Source organism: Taurulus bubalis (genome assembly GCF_910589615.1).
Source record: "Taurulus bubalis genome assembly, chromosome: 14".
Taxonomy (NCBI): Eukaryota; Metazoa; Chordata; class Actinopteri; order Perciformes; family Cottidae; genus Taurulus; species Taurulus bubalis.
In genome coordinates, this window is record NC_136602.1 from 25,882,734 (window position 1) to 25,901,571 (window position 18,838).

Below are 18,838 nucleotides of genomic sequence, written 5' to 3' on the forward strand. Positions count from 1 at the left end.
AACAGACACACACACAGTAGACAGTTGTTTTCCAATTTATTCCCTTTTCTTTTAAAATATGACTCATCGATTTTTCTTTCCCATAGTGCAGTTTTATTTCTATAAATTAGTGGACTTCTATAAGTGCAGCCGGATGCTGCAGTTGCAGTTTCCACTAGTTGCCAAAAGAGGTCACTAAAGATCTCTATGATGTGCAATGAATATTTTATACATGAAGAGGAAAACTTTTAGTTATGTCATATTACCTACCCTTATTTCTTTGACCTTTGACCCTTATTTCTTCTCCTCTCGACCTTTGTCACTCGTCTTTTATCTCTTCTTCCGACCTTGCCTTACAAGATATAATAGATGCTGAAACATTAGTTTTTCATGCGTTTAAAAAGAATAAGTTGGATGGAATACTTTCTTAAAGTACTTGTAACAGGACTATCATCCTAGTCCCGTTTGGCAAGAAGTATCTGCTTCTAGAAAATACACTATTCATCAGAAATTGTACTTCCCTTTATGACTAAAAGCTTCTCCAAATGCAGGAAATAATTCTTGCAAGCTGGGTGACCCACACTAGTTTCTAATGTTACTGGGAAGTGTGATCGCATGCGTGTCAGCGTGTTTGGCTTTAGTGACGTGTCCCATCATGCAACGGGAGGTTTTTAGAGAAGCGACAGCTCCTAAGTTTCCTCTTTCCTGACGCTGCAGGGATCCAGGGCCGCTCAGTCAGTTGGTTACGACTTGATTTTGGTAGAATCCGGGGTTTAGGTTAATGAGTGCACCCCCCCCCCCCCCCCCCCACACACACACACACACACACACACACACACACACACACACACACACACATCTACGGCTATTGTGTTGTGACCTGACCTTCACATACGGCTGTACAATAGTGCACTGTGCTGACATTCTTATTCAAACACTAGTCCCCGTGAATTCCTTTCAAACTGAATTCAGTCGCCTTTATTGTGAAAACAAGAGCACATTGTATTTTTATTTTTTTATATATGCAATTCTTTACGGAGATGACAAACAGACCCTATAACTTGGCAGTAAACGCCAAAATGAATGTAGAATAAATAATTCAAACTGTTTTTTTCCCCCACTCTCCCTCTCTCGACACATCACACCCAAGAATCTCAGATAGGCCCCGCCCATTTCATACAGTCTGGTAGTACAATATTTATTTTTCAGTTCAAGTGTTACATGTTGAGCAACAAACGTACAGTTGTCTTGCAGACACGAATGTAATGCAGAGAGAAAGAGTTAAGACGAGCCCAATGAAGCATTGAACACTACAGAACTGGCAAATCGTGTGTGTAAATATATATATAAATATATATATACGCACATGCACACACAGGGGTTGGTGAGGAATTCAAAAAAACACACACCTTCAAATGGGGACAGTCTGACAGACAGACGCATGCCAACACGAACCGCAACGTAAATCACTGAAAAGAAAAGAAACGACAGAAAAAAAAAAGGTCCAAGCGGACAGAAACCTTAATGAAACCGATTCATTTACCTGTTGGAATGCAGAGAAACAGACACGTTTCCTCTCTCACACACACACACACACACACACACACACACAAACTGTTCTCACGAACCTGCATTCAGAGGGCCAGATAAAAGAGTAGTCTCTGAGAGGTCTGAGATGGCGGGGGAGGGGCCGGGGTTGAATGATCGCCTATCTGCAGAATTAGCCATCGATAAATGGGACAGTATGACAAGAAGGATGCTTTATTTGTTTTTGGTAGTGCGGCTATACTATGTACAGTACAAATGCGGGCAACTTCATCTTGTTCTTCGCGGAGATGTGGGAGCCACGTTGTCCCCCTGTCCTGTCCAACGTTGTGGCGGGTGGAGTTTGGGGTGGGTGGGGGGGGTAAAGTGGGAGGGGCTTCATCTCTCAGCAGCATCCTCCTGACGAGGGCTTCACACTGGTGCCGGGGGTCAGCTTCACGTTGGGCTTCTCCCCTCCTCCGGCCGTGGCCCCGGGGCCCATCCTCTTCTTGATCTCGGCGGCCATGGTCATGAAGGCCTGCTCCACGTTGGTGGCGTTCTTGGCGCTGGTTTCCAAAAAGGGGATGGCCAGAGAGTCTGCGAACTCCTGGAGACAATGAGGACAGAGCAAGTTCAGGCATCTATGTTTAATATATACTTTACAGTTGTGAGGCTCTTTACTTCTTTTGGGGAAAATGCCTTATTGTTTTAGTGAAAAGCAAAAATACTATGAAATGGTGGACTCGTTTTAAAATTCTAAACATCGTATCGTTCAGCGGCCATTTTGGCTTCGGTGAACACGTTGTGGGCAAAAAGGGACGTTAAATGTGAACCCTGTCGCATAACAGCAGAGTAGCAGTTATCGCCTTTTTTAATACACAGGAAACCCTGCCAGATACAGGCAATAGACTATTTTCCCAGAATGCCGTGCTGCTGCACTGGCCTTTAGTGTTTATGTTTTTCCTGGTTGAACATCTTTTGTTTGTAGAGTTTTAATTAAGTGTTGTTTTTTTTTACGTTGATCAAAAAGGTAAAATGGCTGTTGTCTGGTGGCTTTGAGAAGAGCATAGTGAGTGTGTGTGTGTGTGTGTGTGTGTGTGTGTGTGTGTGTGTGTGTGTGTCTGTCTCTCAGGGAAGGCAGGTGTGCTGTGGCGGCTGGCCATAGAGAGAACGTGTCATATGAGCTCCTCTTTGTTTAGCAGCAGCTCACGTTAGCTAAACCTCTCCCTGTGCGTCTTAACCACTTTTATTTATTATATACATCCAGTAACAGAAAGACACCAGAAAAGTGTTATTTATATTGTCATAAAAAAAAACCACACAAAATGTTTTTGCTGCATCGTAAACATCAAAATCAAAACGCAAATTATAAATATCAAACAGATGAAAATCAACTTTTTGAATAAATGGTTCTTTTTTTTAAACTAATGATATAGCATATATTCTGGGTGGTCCACAATTGATTTTGGGAATGTACTGCTAAAAAACTAATTAAAATATTTTCCATTCAACTTTTTTTATATTATGGAGCAATGAAAGTCGGACTTGCTGTGACTGAGTCATACTTCGGCAGTAATAAGAGGTTTTAGAGGCAACTACTCCGTGTCGTACTGTAACTCAATGACAGCGACTCTGACCAGCACAACAAAAACAGTCAGGATCAGGTAAAGGTTTGTGTACAGCAGCTTTTTGGTACCGCAGTGAACACCCAGGTGGCCTCACCTTTGCCGTTGTGTAATCCACCACCTTCTTTGTCGTCAGGTCGCACTTGTTCCCAACCAGAAGCTTGTTGACATTTTCACTGGCATAGCGGTCGATCTCCTGTAGCCACTGTTTGACGTTGTTGAAGGACTCCTGCGACACGGGGAGGAGTTCACCGTCAGTGCTGTACTTCCACAGAGCCAGAGGTCAGACTGTTCTATGCAATGGCTTAAAAACAACATGTTCTAGTTCCACCACCACTTATGAAACCATCTCTTTATTGTAAAACAAAAAACACAACGACTTCCCGCTGCGTCAGAGCATCAGTGGAGCGTTGGCACTAGTGGACAGAGTGAGCTTTGGGAGTAACAAGGCTGCCTTTGTGCCCCATGTTTAGCAAACACTGGGAGAAACCAGTGGAGGGAAGTCAGACAGGTTCTAGACACTTCCTGCAGCGCCGACCACAAATCAGTCAAATGCAACTGAACCTTTTCATTGGTCGCAGCAGTGTTCTTGACATTTAACAGGTCCATCTCAATCTGTGTGTTCGTGAGTCATTTTTTTTCCTCCCCACCTGCACAATGTGAAGCCAATTAGACGAGCACTCAAAAAACAAGTCTTACAGTGAGAAATCCATAGAGGAAGAAGGAACTATTTGCCCTCATCCCAGAGCAGAACAATGAAGCGAGTAAAGTGAATCCTTGTTTCTTTCTCAAATGGAAACTGTCTTGCTCTTTTAAACTCATTCATACCAGTCAACCTCTGCACGTACAAGCAACAAGCAGACTCCTCCTTTGGGGAAGTGTTAACATATCCAACAATGGGTTCAAGGGAATTTCAGTTCATAGGAAGAAGATTCTGTCTCGCCACTTGTGGAAGGTGGGAAGTTCAAACATTACATGTCCTGGTGAGGTATTGACGAGTAGTTCTTATCGGTAGAAAGCGGTGTGGCGTTGCACTGACCTGGTCTGTGACATCGTACACTACGATGATACCATGAGCACCTCTGTAGTAGCTGGATGTGATTGTACGAAACCTCTCCTGCCCCGCCGTGTCCCACTGTCAAAGGAAGAAGATGAGCGCTGCTGATGACCGGCTTTGACAGTCGACAGTGACAAAAACAACACTAGAGCCTTTATGTCACACAAATGTTCGCACTGACTCTTTTTTAACCACTAATTGGACAAACACAAAGTCAAGTACGCAATGCTTTTATTCTTTAACACAAGAAAAGGCTGTTGATAGTCTATATTTTTCTTTTTGTCCACAAATACTAACGTACCAAATGTGGAATAATCTATCGCTGAAAACAGTCCTTAGTTAGACACTACAGTGATCAGCTGTTTCAAGAAAATTAGCTCTTTATAACATTGAAACTATATATTTGAGGGTCATTTTCTTGTATCTCTTCAGTAGGAACCATTGACCTTGAAAGGAATTTGTTTAAAACAAGACAAATCTAGAATAATAGCAGAATATATCAATTTCCTGAAAACTCCTGTCCTGAAAAACAGACTGAGTGAGCCTTGATTACTGAAGCACATCGATGTGAAGTTGAAGCAGTTGGTTACTTACAATTTGAAGTTTAATGGTCTTTCCATCTAGTTCTATGGTTCGTATTTTGAAGTCCACGCCAATAGTGCTAATGTAACTTTCTGTGTACGTGTCATCCTGCGGAGAGAAACAGTCAGTTAGTTGGCTCACACACCCTGTTCGCTTCCTTCCTGCTTCACTTCACACAGACACCATCAGCCACTACTGGCACTGGACATGTCTCTCAGTGAATGAATGGGTTACAGGCAGGTTAACTGCTCGAGTTGCACATGCTGTTTGGTATAACTTAGTTTCTTGTTGAGTTAATGAGAAACCCAGTGAAGATAGCTATGATTTACTTTAGTCCAGCCTTTACAAGACTGAATGAAATCACGGCGAAGTTAAAGCTTAAAAAAAGAGAAAATGCAGTTCAAAACATACTGTTCGTATTGTTTGGGGAAACTTACTGCAAATCGGAGAAGAAGGCAAGACTTTCCAACACCAGAATCGCCAATCAGGAGCAGCTTGAATAAATAGTCACTGTCAGGGAAAGAAAATACATGTAGTTAGGGATCTCCAGAAACAGTACTGTCGCTTATCGAGGTGCATGTTGTACATGCTTTGGCTATTCCAGATAGCGTAATGTGACTCAATGCAACCTCCGTTAGCAATGTTAGCTGCTAGCGCCGGTATTTAGCCAAGCAGGACCGTGCTGCCGACCAGCTGGTCCTGCCGTTTACAACAAGGATTTGCTGTTCACTACAAAGCCTATTTTTTCTTTCTTCTGTATATATGTACACGGGGCATCTTAAACAGCAAGCCTAGGAGGATAAAACAACAGCAACGGGCGAAGCAAACGAGTTTACAATGCACCGGTTGAGCCAACCGCAATGCGGACCTGGAGCAAACTGTACCAAGACAGCCTGTGGAGGAAATAAGAATCTAAGAATTCTAAGAGTGTTGTTAGTTTTATAGGAAGTCTGAGTTTCTTTGGTGCTCACATATAATAATAAAAAAGAAGCGTACCAATCGCTCTGAGCTCGTTTGCTGGGCTGAAAGGGACCAAGTGTGAAAACACCCTTAGTTTGCCGATTATTTCAAGGTTGTTATCAAGTAAAACCTTCCGACAATGATCATCGTCATCAGATGCACAAAGGTGACTCTGCCGAGCTCGGCTGCTTTGTAATGAGTTACCTGTCTAATAGCCCCAATCCTCACTGGTTTCAAGATTGGAGCGAAGGGGGTTTTAGTCCCTAGAATGCTGTCGGCTGTGGGATGTGACTGACAGCAACATGCATACTAAGGGCAGGGCATTCCACCACTTCTTTAAGCCCAGTGACCCACCTTACCACTGCCATGCAGCCAGGCGGGTCTAGACCGCCTGCAGCCAAAATACAAGTCTAAACCACATCATGCATCTCTTTTAATTACACCCAAATAACATTAGGCAATATAATGATCATCTTTCACTTCTCCAATACACACAAAGAAATATTGGGAGTAGGCGGTTATACACCTCTTTGTTGACAACCTGCTTTTTTTCCCAGCCTCTTTGTTTCTTACTTTTTCTCCTGATCCTCTGCAGCTCCTAAAGCTGAAAACATGCTAACACCGCAGCACTCAAGCTCTGCAGCACGATAACAGAAGAATGCAGGACTTTTACTTTTTTTTTTTTTACATTGTTATCAAACTACTTTTACAAAATGAAATGTCTGAGTACTTCTTTCAGCTCGGCATTCGCTTTAAATCAAGCGTGGACACAGACGGATTAAACTTGATCTCTCAACTAAAGAGCTAATCTCTTGAGCTATGGTTCGCCAGGGAATGTTTTCTTTTTGCCTTTATCTTCATAATGACGGGTTTGTGCGTCTCTAGCCTCACTCGGTGTGTCCTCATCCATCTCCTGACTCAGACGACGACGACAGCAAGACGCGAGGAAGTCGAGCTGCACGGGAACAGAGAAGAGCTGGTACGGGAGCCGGGATGTCATAGCAGTAAGCGAGAGGGATTTTTTTGTTTTTCTTTAAGGGCGGCGAAGCAGGAAATAGGATAATAGGAATGGTGTGAATTGTTGAGGGGCGGTTTTGGCTGTGTGCACCCTGCCGTGGTGCAGTTTGGTTTTAAGAAGCCGAAGCAGAGGTTTAGTGCCCGCTTTGACTTCTCCTGCATGTTTTTCGTCCCTAGGTGTGAAACCCTGAGCAGAGACATCTTCTTAAATTCTTCTCGAGAATGTGCTACCTCCCAGTTTAAGTAGGACGCTGTTGTCCTGGTTACGAATACATTACGGGACCAGCACATGCTACGTCTCATTCACACAACACAGCATATGTGATATTTAGAATAACCCCAAACTTCTAACAGTCAAAGTATTAATGAGCATACCACTGTCACGTAATCTTGCAATTTGGCCTCTGTGTTCCTGTAGTTTTATTTATTTGACATTACATTATTCATCATATTCTTATTTTTGTGTATTATTGTATATTGTTTATAATTTGACTTTTTCTCATTATCTGTACTACTATCTTGTCTTTTTGTTGCTGTAAAAAGAAAATGTGCCTTCTGGGGATCAATAAAGTTATTGTTCTAAATCTTATTGTTTATCTTAGTGTAGTAAAAGTAGCAGAGTAGTAAAGGGGTTGAGGGTTGTTGTTGATTTATTTATGAGTGAAATGAACATGTTAACAGTGGACTTCAAGTTACAAAAACATGTTGAGTGGCAGAGCGATCGTCAGGTGTTGGGATTTGTTTTTGAGTGATATTCACATATTCGTCATAACGACTATATTACACATTGAAAAGGCTTGACAATACAAGTTATGATGTTCTACTGGGATTACATGTTTTTACAATTCAATAGCTAAACAAAGACATGTTCGTCATATTGATTCATCTCATTATTATTGTAACACTTCAAAAAGGGCAGTTTATGAGTTTATACTGTATCCAATGTTGTGATAGTGAACGATAATACATCCACTTGAACGGAAAGAACCAAAAGAAAGAAAGAAACGATCGACGGTTGTTCGTCTGTCATTTGAACTGGAAGTGTTGTGTTCGACGTGCTGATCATTTGCCTAAAACATCCTCCTCCTTTTACTTTTGACAGCGAGTAAAAAGTAGATCATGGACCTGGCCGAAGACTATCTCTGCATCACCAAGCAGGTGAATCATTAATGCAAGATGGGGAATGGGGATTGAATAACACCATTTAGAGAGACAGTACAAGACAATAAGGGCTATGGGTTTTTTAGATTGATGTGTAGTAGAGTACCAGCTTGTCAAAACAAGGACAAACTGTCCTCCAAATTTTTTTTCTTCCCATGTCAACGTCTGTGAATGCAAAACCAAAGGCGGGTGAAATTGCTCAATGCTGCGGTGTTGAAACCGAGGCTTGTCCTGCAGCATGTGACCTACACATGACTGAGAGGCTGTTAGACCATATGACCCACTGAGTCATGCCACACCAGGTAGCTAACAGCGGCTGTACCTGCACCGTAAACACATTAATACTGCTGCGGTATGTTCCCAGCAAAGAAACAAGTGGGGGGACATACGCAGACTAAAGTTGAACCATCGAGGGCAGGACAAAACAAAATGTTTATCAAGGGAACCCTATTTTTTTCTCGTGAAGATTCAATTAGCTAGCTAGCTAGCCTACTTCTAGCTAGCTAATGTCGCTGATACATGTGTAACGTAAACATCACACGGTGACAATGACACAATTAAATGAAAACGACTATTAAAAGGCAAATATAAAGTCTCGCCTTACGGTTAAAGTAAGGCGCCTTTGTCCTGTAACGTTTCACAACCACTACGGCCGCTTGCCCAATAGCTGCCAGAAAATGACAATAAGCATGTAGCAAAGGAGCAATTTGTTTGCAATGTATGTCGACTGACGAGTGTTTAACTCCAACATTAATTACACCGATATCACAGGAACATTGTCACGGTGTCTCAGGCAGGCAGGCACAGGTGGACGTGAGGGCAAATGTCAGCTGCTCTTAGCCGCTAACTTAGTTCCTCTGCTAATTTCAAGTTATTTGAGCTAACTTACGCGTTAGCGCATAGCTCCCGTTAGCTTAGCTAGCCAAAATGTAACGCAGCGGCTCTGGAGTACGATACTTACTATTCTGGATTCATGGTTGACTCGTTTATAGTCTCTCCCCTCTCGTCAAACGTCTCCTGTTCCCTGTGAGCAGGTGAGCAGCGGTGTTCAGATGTGGAAACGGAAGCGCTGGCTAGCTCACACGACCGGCTACTTGTTTGTCGGTAAAAAAAAAATCCAAAATGGCTGCAACTCCAACCAGGAAACAACTAAGATAACATTCGCCAGCTTAGGCAGCCAAGTCAGGAATAACGCACAACAAATATGTAGCTTGGTTTAACCGGTCTTTTCAAGTCAGACAGCAAACACACAGACTATAATATCTACTAGCTAACCGGCCCGCGTATCTCTCTCTCTCTCTGACTGTGTCGTAACCGCAACAGCGAACTGTCAAGCCCTGGGAAGGATTACGTCATTTAGTGAAACGTGGCAAAGAGGCGTCAGTGCCCCGTGTCAAACTGCATATTACGCACAACTTCCGGTGAAATACTTCAACGTAAACCTCAATGAGGTGCATTTTGTACAATTCTCTTATGCTGGAAAACCAAAACCCACGTATTATTTCCGGTCACATCCCACCTTGACGCACCAACTCTCTGTAGTTTACCACAGTTCACGTGTACGCTTTTGGTTCCCTGTTGATAACACTCATGGCTGACTTTTTTTTAATTGCCAACAGTATTTATTAGTGACAATAAAAAACACAATGTCATGTAATCACACACACACACGAGCTCCCAGTCATTCCAGAAACGTCGGTTCCAAATTCACGTGCGTGTCATGAGTCATGGTTGTGACGTCACAGGTTTTGTTGTTTTAGGACGGAGGCGTGAACAGGAAGACAGGTAAGCTCATGTCAGCACCTGTACACCTCAGGCTGAGTCAGTAACACAAAAATGTCATTGTAATAACTGAGTTAAATTCAGTGCGATTGTTTGTACATTTCCACTTTTAATAATCTTTGTTGTTAAAAGGGCATTACATCTGCAGATGAGCGCAATACCTCAAATGTTTATGACTTATTTTTGTATTTATTTAAAAATTATTTAACCAGGAAAAGCTTCATGAAGATTAAACATCTCCTTTACAAGAGTGTCCTGGCCAAGACAGCAGTAGCACATTAAAACAGAGTTTCAGACATACAACATAAAACAGTGACAGAACATTTTTAGCATGAGTAAAAACAAAACTAACGTTTAGGACTTGACTTGGGACTTGAGTGCCCAGACTTGATACTTACTTGACAGTTACTTACTTGACACAAACAGCACAGATACAATACAGTATGACAAACACATGCGGAAAATGGCTAAAAACAACATAGGTAAATTAATAAACACTATGTACAAAAAAAGGCGGATTACTGGATGTTCTTTGTAAAAATGGAAGAGAGAGAAGTGAGAGCTGTTAGTTTGAGCGTGTTTTGTAGTGACTTCCAGTCATTTGCAGCGGCAGAATGAAAGGAGTTATGACCAAACACAGTACGGACTTTTGGAACGATGAGCCTAAAGAAGTCACTGGATCTTCGAAATAATCGTAAGCTAGTTTGACCTGATTGGCCTGTCAGTTCAGCAACCTTTCTGGTTTCCTCTAAATGTCTGTGCCAGATAGCACACAATACAGCAAACGCACAAACCATGATTTAAAAACACTGCTTCATTCAATTACTTTGATAGAAATACAGTATAGTGAAAACTTAGAACACTTGGGGTTTTCTAACGGCTTTTATTTAGATTTTTTTTCCGTAAAGATTCCCTCTTCAATGCTGTGGGAACAACAGACTAACTTCCAACCGTCTCCATTGTTTTGTGGTCAGAGACAGTTTTAGCCGGAGGGTCAGCTGAGCCTTCAACATATTTGTTAACATTATAACACATTACGTTGGAATGAGTGAAAACGGATCAAAGGAATGTGTGTTGTGTTGGACAGGTCCTGTTAAACCAGCTGATAAGAGAACACTAGAAAGTCATCGATACCTGAGAGAGACCAGAGATAAGACACAGAGCTCTTCAGGTCCTCAAATATTGATGGTCTGAGTTCACAAAAATGGGCCCCATGATAGTTATCCATGTCTGAAAAAGCTGTTGTGATAAATGATACATCGATGAACGTTGAATCCAATTAGTTAATTATTAATTCCATGTTCTTATTTTGACTTTAAAGCTACGGGGAACTTTCATATTGTGCTGATTTTGATTAGAAAAGGAAAGGCCAATCTTCTCGCTGTTGGTCTCGTTTACTCACACAGAGGATTACATTCAGACCGTTTAATAACTAGTTAAACGTTCCTTGCAGTAACTTTAAATGATGAAGTAATGATTGAATCGCAAAAGGAATCTTTGATACTTTTGGTTTCTTCCTGTTGAGCTTTGAGACCGAATGCCAAGCCGTCCCACGCTGCTGCTCTGTGGACTCTCTGTACTTCAGGTCCAGGTGGCACAAGCGTGCACGTCTGTGGAGGAAGGAGAGTCCTCTCTGAAGGGTCACGGTCACGGGAGACGAACCGAGAGGCGGAATATGAAACATAGATTCAGTTTGTGATTCTGTTGGAGAGGTGTAGTCGCACACTCGTACCACAACGCACAAATGATTTAATGGTAAACCATTAAATCATGTGTGTGTAAACCATTAAATCATGTGTGTGTAAACCATTAAATCGTTAGTTTGTGCATCGTGGCTTTGAGGTGCGACTTCTCTCCTTCACCACTAATAGATATCACCATGACCTCCTTAGTTGATAACTTACATTAAGACAAATTAATCTTCTGAATTACAAGTTTTCTGAAAACGTATGTTTATTTCCAAAACAGATATCTGAAAATTGGATAAAGATCGGTTAAAAAAAATACTGTTCTAGTTTGTAAAAACCTTTGACTATCATGTCAGTATTTGGGATATCTGTTTATATCACCCTGTAAATCAGAACATATTGATAACAGCCATGAAATAAATTAAATAAAAATCAATTCTCACCATGTTTATAGGAAGAACATATTCTGTAAATCCGGCTACACATGATGTATGAACCAAAACCTTCAGATCATAGACAGGAATGAAACGTGTGTGTGTGGAGACTTGAGGATGTAAAATACAGACATGTTGAAGACACCAGAAGTGAAAATGTATTAATAAATATCACCATGAAACTTCCACAGAGAATTGCTTCAATTAAGACATTTGGTTTTTGTATTACAAGTTTTCTGGAATGTTATATTTAAATATGCAAATTACAAACGGTATCTTTTGGTTAATTTAGGAGAAATCTTCATATCAAAGAGACAAAGTAGTAAAATAAACACCCATCTTTTCACTAGTTGGAGAGAAGACATGTTAAAAAGTGTTCTTCCTGTGTACATTAAAGTGACAGAACCAGTGATCAGATCAATACAATGGTGACAGTAATCATGAGGAACAAAGAGCATGATAGAACCTTTGCCATCATTATTCACTGTGATCGGTTCAGTTTAGACACTCAACAGTTTCCAGACTTCTCGTCGTAATGGAGCAGGCGTTAGGCTCCACGCAGCGACGGCACACAGGCATGTTTAAAGTAAAACACACATACGTGAGAGCCTTGTATTAGAAAACAGAATAGTTTGGATGAACGTAAGACATGAAGTTAAGTGGAATAAGACCCATCACAGACGGGTCTGGTCACACTGTGGCCCCCCGGGGCCCCGCAGGGCCCCGCAGGGCCCCGCTCTGCTGCGTGAGGCTGTCCATGGCGGACAGGATGGAGGAGAAGAAGTGTTCGCTGTGGGTCTCCAGAGCGCCGCGCCGCCTCTCGATCAGCTGCAGGGTCTCTCTTAAGACTGGAAACGCAGAAAGAGCACAGTGAGGGAAAGAAAGATGGCCGACGGGTTGGTTCATCATGACTTTGAGGCAGCGAGCAGACTGACGTGGAGACGTGCGGTCCATGCAGCCGAGGAGAAGCCGTCCGCTGTGCAGGACGCTGGAGGTCAGCGGCTGCTGGCCGCTCACTCCTCTCTGGACGCCCTGACGAGGAGAAGCGACCCGTCACACTTAAGACTCCCGTTTTGGTTTTGTCACGTTCAACGTCACAGATTTTGTTATATCCGTTACTTATTCAGTTATACAGTTGAGTTTGTATTTTGTTTCGGTCAAGTGTGCTTTTTTCTTTTTTACAATGATCAGTAAAATGACTGCTTCTGTCAAAGGAGTCTAGTAGCTTTAAAGAGTGCATATAAAGGCTGTTTCTTACTTGGTGAATCAGGGGTTTATTTTTAACCCCTAAAAGAAGGGTCGTTTTTCTATCACTGCCGATCGGAGCTGGAGCCGATCAAGACCCACGACTACTGCAGAGGCATTTGTTCCGGGTTTCAACCTGGAGGAAACCTCCGGTTCTGCCAAGTAAAGCCAATGCGGAAGTGTCTTAAACCTGCCTTCTCTCTTCTGACCAGCAAAAAAGAAGTCTGATTGTATGGAAGTCGATGAGAAAATGACCCTACTTCATACTTGATTCATTCCCTCAGTAAACATTGGAAACATGAGTTTCTTAATCTCTAGTTTCAAGTCATTTAGTAAATGATGGTTCTTTTAGAGTCAAACAGACCATAAAGCAGAGTATGTTTTAGGGCGGGCTTACTGTGATTGACAGGTTAATTCCGCTACCAGCACCGTATACAGAGTCTCTACATCACTCCAAATATGGTAACTTCAGTTCATTGGTTGCAAAAAATATAAATGGCGTAATCCAAAATGGCAACGGCAAAATCATTGAACTCAAGGCTTCAAAGCGGCAGTCCACAAGCCAACGGGTGAAGTCAGGATGAGCACGTCCACTTCTTATTGGTCCTTTTAGTAAAAAGCACCTTATTTTGTCTCAGGGCGGGTTGAGTCAGCGCGATGCAACACAGACAAAAAAAGACCACGGTGGAAACAGAAGCGCTTGTGCATCCGTTCTGGTCCTCACCTGATACTCAGACAGAGACGACTTCACGTCGTCTATGTCCACCGTGGGCGCCGCCAGCAGCTCCATCTTCTCCGACACCGCGTACAGCTGCTGGATGAGCTGCTCCAGGTGAGAGCTGAAGACCTGACACACACACACACACACACAGAGTCGTTTGTACGGAGGACTGCAGTCACACCATGGCCTGGAAGGTCACACCGAGCCCCCACCTGGATGCGTTGCACCAGGGAGTCACTCTGCTGGTCGTCCCGGCTGCTCGTCCGGCCGCTGGGCAGCGTGAGGCCGCACAGCTGCTCCGCCGAAACCTCCGCCTCCCTGAGGCTGGATGGACTCCGTCCTGCTCCTGCAGGCTCCCTGTGGGCTGCAGAGGTCCTCCTCACGGTCTCAGAGTCCCTGAGATCAGCTGCTGATGGAGAAGAGACAGAGAGACATCACTATATTGTTGGAGGAGGCAGAAACCGCAGACACATTTTCTCAGAACAAACAATATCAAAAGTATCCACAAAAGCTTGCTACGTTACAGTCAGACATGTGAGGGGACGACTATGTTTTTGAATCTACTTTCATGCTTTTATCTTGTAGAAAGTCCTGTTTACAAATGGTTGGCGGTTTGTTTTGTACACGGAGAACAAAGAGCGGTTCATGGTCCAACCGGACTGACGAGTGAAGAGACAAAGATCCATCTGACAGCTGAATGAGAATAAAAGGAATCACTGGTTAAAGAATAAGGAAGCTCAGCATCACAATGTGAGCCGATATGAATAGCAACAGGTTCCTGTTTCAGTTTGACGTGCACAATAAAGCCGACCAGCTGAAATGATCACCGGTTTGTTGCTTTAAACAAAGATAATCCTGAAACAATAGACATAGAGGGTGATGTGGGTTAGTAGTGTTGGGATGTACAGCTGAACAAATCACAGTTTCAACCTTTTAAATCAAAGATGCAGAAGGAGCAAAATTACTAAATATTTAGTTCAATAATGATAAGATAATCCTTTATTAGTCCTGCAGTGGGGAAATTACAGCAGCAGTGCACACAGAGACACATAGTCAACAAAAATCAAGTAATATAAATAAACAGTAAAAAAGAAAATAATACACAATAGCAATATTTTATATATAAAAAATGTATAAAAAGTATTTAAATGTATTTATATTGATCGAGGGTCACATACGCTTTCTGGAATGGAAAACTAATTAAAAATCAAAGGGAATTTGAGTGAAAAAAATAAATATATAAATACATATACACACATATGTCTGCTGCCTCAGTTTCTATGACGGCAATTTGCATCCAGAATGTTATGAAGAGCGATCAGATGAATTGCAATTAATTAAGTTCCTCTTTGACATAAAAATGAAATTAATCCCCCAAAAAGCATCTCCACTGCATTTCCGCCTGCCCCAAAAGGACCAGCTGACTTCATGTCAGTGATTCTCTCGTTGACGAGGACACAGCTGGAGGCGAACAGAAAGCATTGATGATGTCAGAACAAGCTGCCATCAGTCAGGATGCGGCCCAGGAGTTAATTGACACTGCAAATATTGACTCTTTGCATAAACTTAATGTAATAGTCAATAAAGGCCTTTGACACTTATGAAATGCTTGTAATTAAACTTCAGTATACCAGAAAAACACTGAAGCAGAACACTTTGTGAAAATGTATTTGTCATTCTCAAAACTTTTGGCCAGTGGTGTAAATACATACACGTACATATACAAAACAAATATGTATATACACACACACACACACACACACACACACACACACACACACACACACACACACACACACACACACACACACACATACCATAATATCTTGCACCAGTGTTTAGCCAATAGAGGTTGGCAGAAGCCAACAGCACATGTATTCACCCATTCACCCATTCACCCAATCTCACTGCTAATAATGTTCCATATTATATATTTCCAGATTCCAATGACACCTTTCATTACTGAAAATGGAATAAAGTCTCTGTCATACCGGTCTGAGCAGCGCTCCTGTCCTCTCTGCTCGTCTCATCTTTCCCTTCATCTGAGTCTTGATTCTGAGCCGCCAGCTCCTCCTCTTCCTCCTCCTCTTCCTCCTCCTCTTCTTCCTCCCGTTTCTCCGGCAGGGTGATGGAGGACAGGATGGAGGTGTGGCCCGGCTCCAGAGACTCCCAGCTGGTTGTGACAGGCCGGCCCAGCTGGGCAGTCACCTCCTTCACCTGCACAAGATACGTAAGACATTAATCTGAGATATTAAAACCAAACAAGAAGCATGAGAATACAGAACTCTGCCAATGCTGTTTCTTTAATCTAAATATCTTCTATATATTGCTAAAAGTAAGTAACGAGTCCTTTATGTTTATCGCTGAAACACATTGGACTAAGCAACCTGAAAGGTCTTTCTGAGGCACACACACACACACACACTTCAGTGAAGAGCGTCCTTCAGCACTGACCCGTCTGGACAGCAGCTGCAGCTCCTCCAGCTGATCCGGGAGGGCCCAGAACTCCTCGTCCACTTCCCTGCAGACACTCCTGGACCGCGGGAGAGCAACGCTGGCGGGTCGGCAGCGAGCAGCGGAGGTGGAGGAGGCGGCGCCGTCCAACTGACTCGTTCCACCTCCGTCCCTAAAGCAGTCCAAACTGTCCTGGGACAGACTCATGGGGTCCGGACCTTCTGAGGATTTGTTGAACCCCTGCATGTCAGGGGACCCGTGACCCGCGCTGAGAGAAAAGTCCAACCCCGACAGGCTGGTGGAGCTGCAGAGGTGGTCCAGTTCGATCCCAGAGTCCTGCAGGTCGGGGCCTGTTTGGAGGAGGGAGTCTCCCTCCCGGGCCAGCCGTCCCGGTCTCAGAGGGTAGGTGTAGTCCAGCAGGTCCTGGTACTCCCTGTCTGGGTCCCAGCCTGCAGACTGTCGGTCTGGAGATGGGGGCGAGGCTTTGGGGATGGCACAGGCCCAGTAGTTCGCCTGGTGCGGAGACATCGGGAGTCCCTTTATGTCTCGCCCAGAAGAGCGCAGGCTGCTCTCTCTCTCCCGGCCCTGGGGTCTGAGCTGGGTCGGGTCTGGCCCGGACCGGCCCGAGCGGGGGGTGTAGGTGGGATACAGGACGGTGGAGCTCAGCTGCGGCCTCCGAGGAGAGCTCAGCCTCTGGACCTCCAGGACGGAGCTGGAGAGGCTCCGCTGAGCGGATCTGTATCCAAAAGCGTGCTCCTCACGGCTCAGCCTGGACCCGAGATCAGAGACACCCAGGGGCGAGCCCGGGTCGGTTCTAGAGGCGTCACTGTGAGAGAGGCTGAAGCTCTCTGGGGTCCGATCCCATCTGGGTCCGGTCAAGATGTTGTCGTCAAGGCGTTGCTGGTCGTCTTCTCCTCTGCTAACACCCGAGTGTTTCTCCTACGAGGCGGAAACGGACAATTAAAACATGACATGGAACACCGCCGTCTGCTAACGACTCAGTTCTGTAAAGGTTCTACTCAGACATGAAAGAAGAAGAAGAGCGTTCCACTGAATCTAATGTATGACTAAACTTGCAGAACATCCACGTGTTTCTATTACATTTCTGAGTTCTCTTTGGGAAATGTACCAGAGAATAAATACAAGTTTTATATCGAAAAGTTTCTTGTCCTGCTGTGTGAAATGACCCCGATACACAAAGTAAAACAAATTGAAATCATGAGACAAAGTTTTATTCTCATATGAAAAAGCCATATTATTATGGGATGTATATTCTGATACTCCTTGTGCTAAACAGGTGAGAGCAGTCCGGTCGGTATGAAAGTCACGGTACAGCTTATATTACAAAAGGTCAGTCAGAAAATGCTAAAACATGCACATACAACGTGATCATAACATCCGCATTTTGCTCTTAAATAGAAAAGTTTTGTTTTCTCAGAGTATAATAACTTTGTTGTGTAAAATTATGACTATGATTGTAAGATTAGGACTTTATTTTATACCGTTCCTTCATAGATCGTTCGTGGGGTATTTCAAGAACTTTTCCCCCCTGTTTTGCTAAATAAATGATCAATAAAGTTGGCGAAACAAGACGAGTTTGAAATATGTGTGTGTGTGTGTGTGTGTGTGTGTGTGTAATATTCAGTTCAGACTGAAGCAGTGTTGAAATACGAGAGTTAGTCAGATTACTGCTGTGGCTTTTAAAGAACAAGGAGGTAAATAAAAAAAACGTATTCAACAAAAAGAGTGAATAACCCCCTCACCTGCTCTGTGGGCGTCTTCTTTAAGATGGAGGCGTGTGGTTCTGCAGAGAACAGAGGCTTCCTGGTGACGTACTGTCTGCCGGTCAGGTACCTGGACGTGGTCGCCATGGTGACAGCTTTGTGCGGCTCTCCTCCGTCCCGCCTTCTCTCCGCCTCGCCTCTTTCTTTGGGAGTCGGACTCCATCCCGCGCCCGGTTTAAACGCCGGGAGAAGCGTCTTCCACCTCGGGCCGCGCGCCTCGGCTTCCATCGGACAAAACGCAGGACGGTTCTGTCAACTGAAGGGAACAGAACAATTCAGTCACTTTCAGGACAAGAAAGAGTAACAAATGTGCTGCTGTGCAACCGTTGAGACGTTTAGGTTTCACCCGCACACCTTGAAGGAAGTGCCAGCTTTTCATCCGGCGTCTGCTCAAGAACAACCGTCATGTCGTGGAGTCGAGGCCCACAGGAGAAGTGGGACCAGACGGGGAGGAACGTGGCACATGAAGACGAGACAGCTTTTATTTGTCAAATAGAAAGTACTGAAATCTTCAGGATTGCCAATTTAAGACCTGCTGATTCGTATAATTCATTGTTTCATTCACCTATTAGGGAACAACTTCTTGATTCCAGCTGCTCAAATGAAAATAATCAAAAGAGGGGACATTCATAATGAACTTCATTTTAAAAAGATCAACCCCATGTTATGAGCTGTACAACGGATACGGATGTATTCACTCTCTTTTAGCTCGTTTCTGGACGCTATCAAGCTCCTGGCTCTAAAGCAGCCGAATAGGAAATGGACCTGAACTTGTAAAGCGCTTTAACACTACATGACATCATTCACCCATTCACACACTGATGG

At 43.6% G+C, this 18,838-nt stretch overlaps 2 protein-coding genes across 3 annotated transcripts; both read right to left on the reverse strand.

The window, feature by feature from the left end:
* Positions 1-928: 928 nt before the first annotated feature.
* On the reverse strand, positions 929-9,183 carry LOC306747153 (ras-related protein ORAB-1-like). Its single transcript, XM_079230171.1, has 6 exons — positions 8,867-9,183; positions 5,205-5,277; positions 4,780-4,875; positions 4,168-4,263; positions 3,226-3,357; positions 929-2,110 (listed from the first exon to the last, which is right to left on the reverse strand). The coding sequence occupies exons 1-6, from the start codon at positions 8,878-8,880 to the stop codon at positions 1,910-1,912; spliced, it is 612 nt and encodes a 203-aa protein (XP_079086297.1). The 5' UTR covers positions 8,881-9,183; the 3' UTR covers positions 929-1,909.
* Positions 9,184-11,681: 2,498 nt separating this feature from the next.
* Positions 11,682-18,175, reverse strand: cep68 (centrosomal protein 68). Of its 2 annotated transcripts, none has more exons than XM_079229575.1 (7): positions 17,993-18,175; positions 16,230-17,168; positions 15,767-15,992; positions 13,988-14,181; positions 13,779-13,901; positions 12,745-12,841; positions 11,682-12,657 (listed from the first exon to the last, which is right to left on the reverse strand). In XM_079229575.1, exons 1-7 carry the CDS (start codon positions 18,098-18,100, stop codon positions 12,500-12,502), a joined length of 1,845 nt encoding a protein of 614 aa, XP_079085701.1. In that variant the 5' UTR covers positions 18,101-18,175; the 3' UTR covers positions 11,682-12,499. The 2 variants fall into 2 exon arrangements, with proteins under 2 accessions (XP_079085701.1, XP_079085700.1); XM_079229574.1 differs by having other exon boundaries at positions 13,988-14,184.
* Positions 18,176-18,838: the final 663 nt, after the last annotated feature.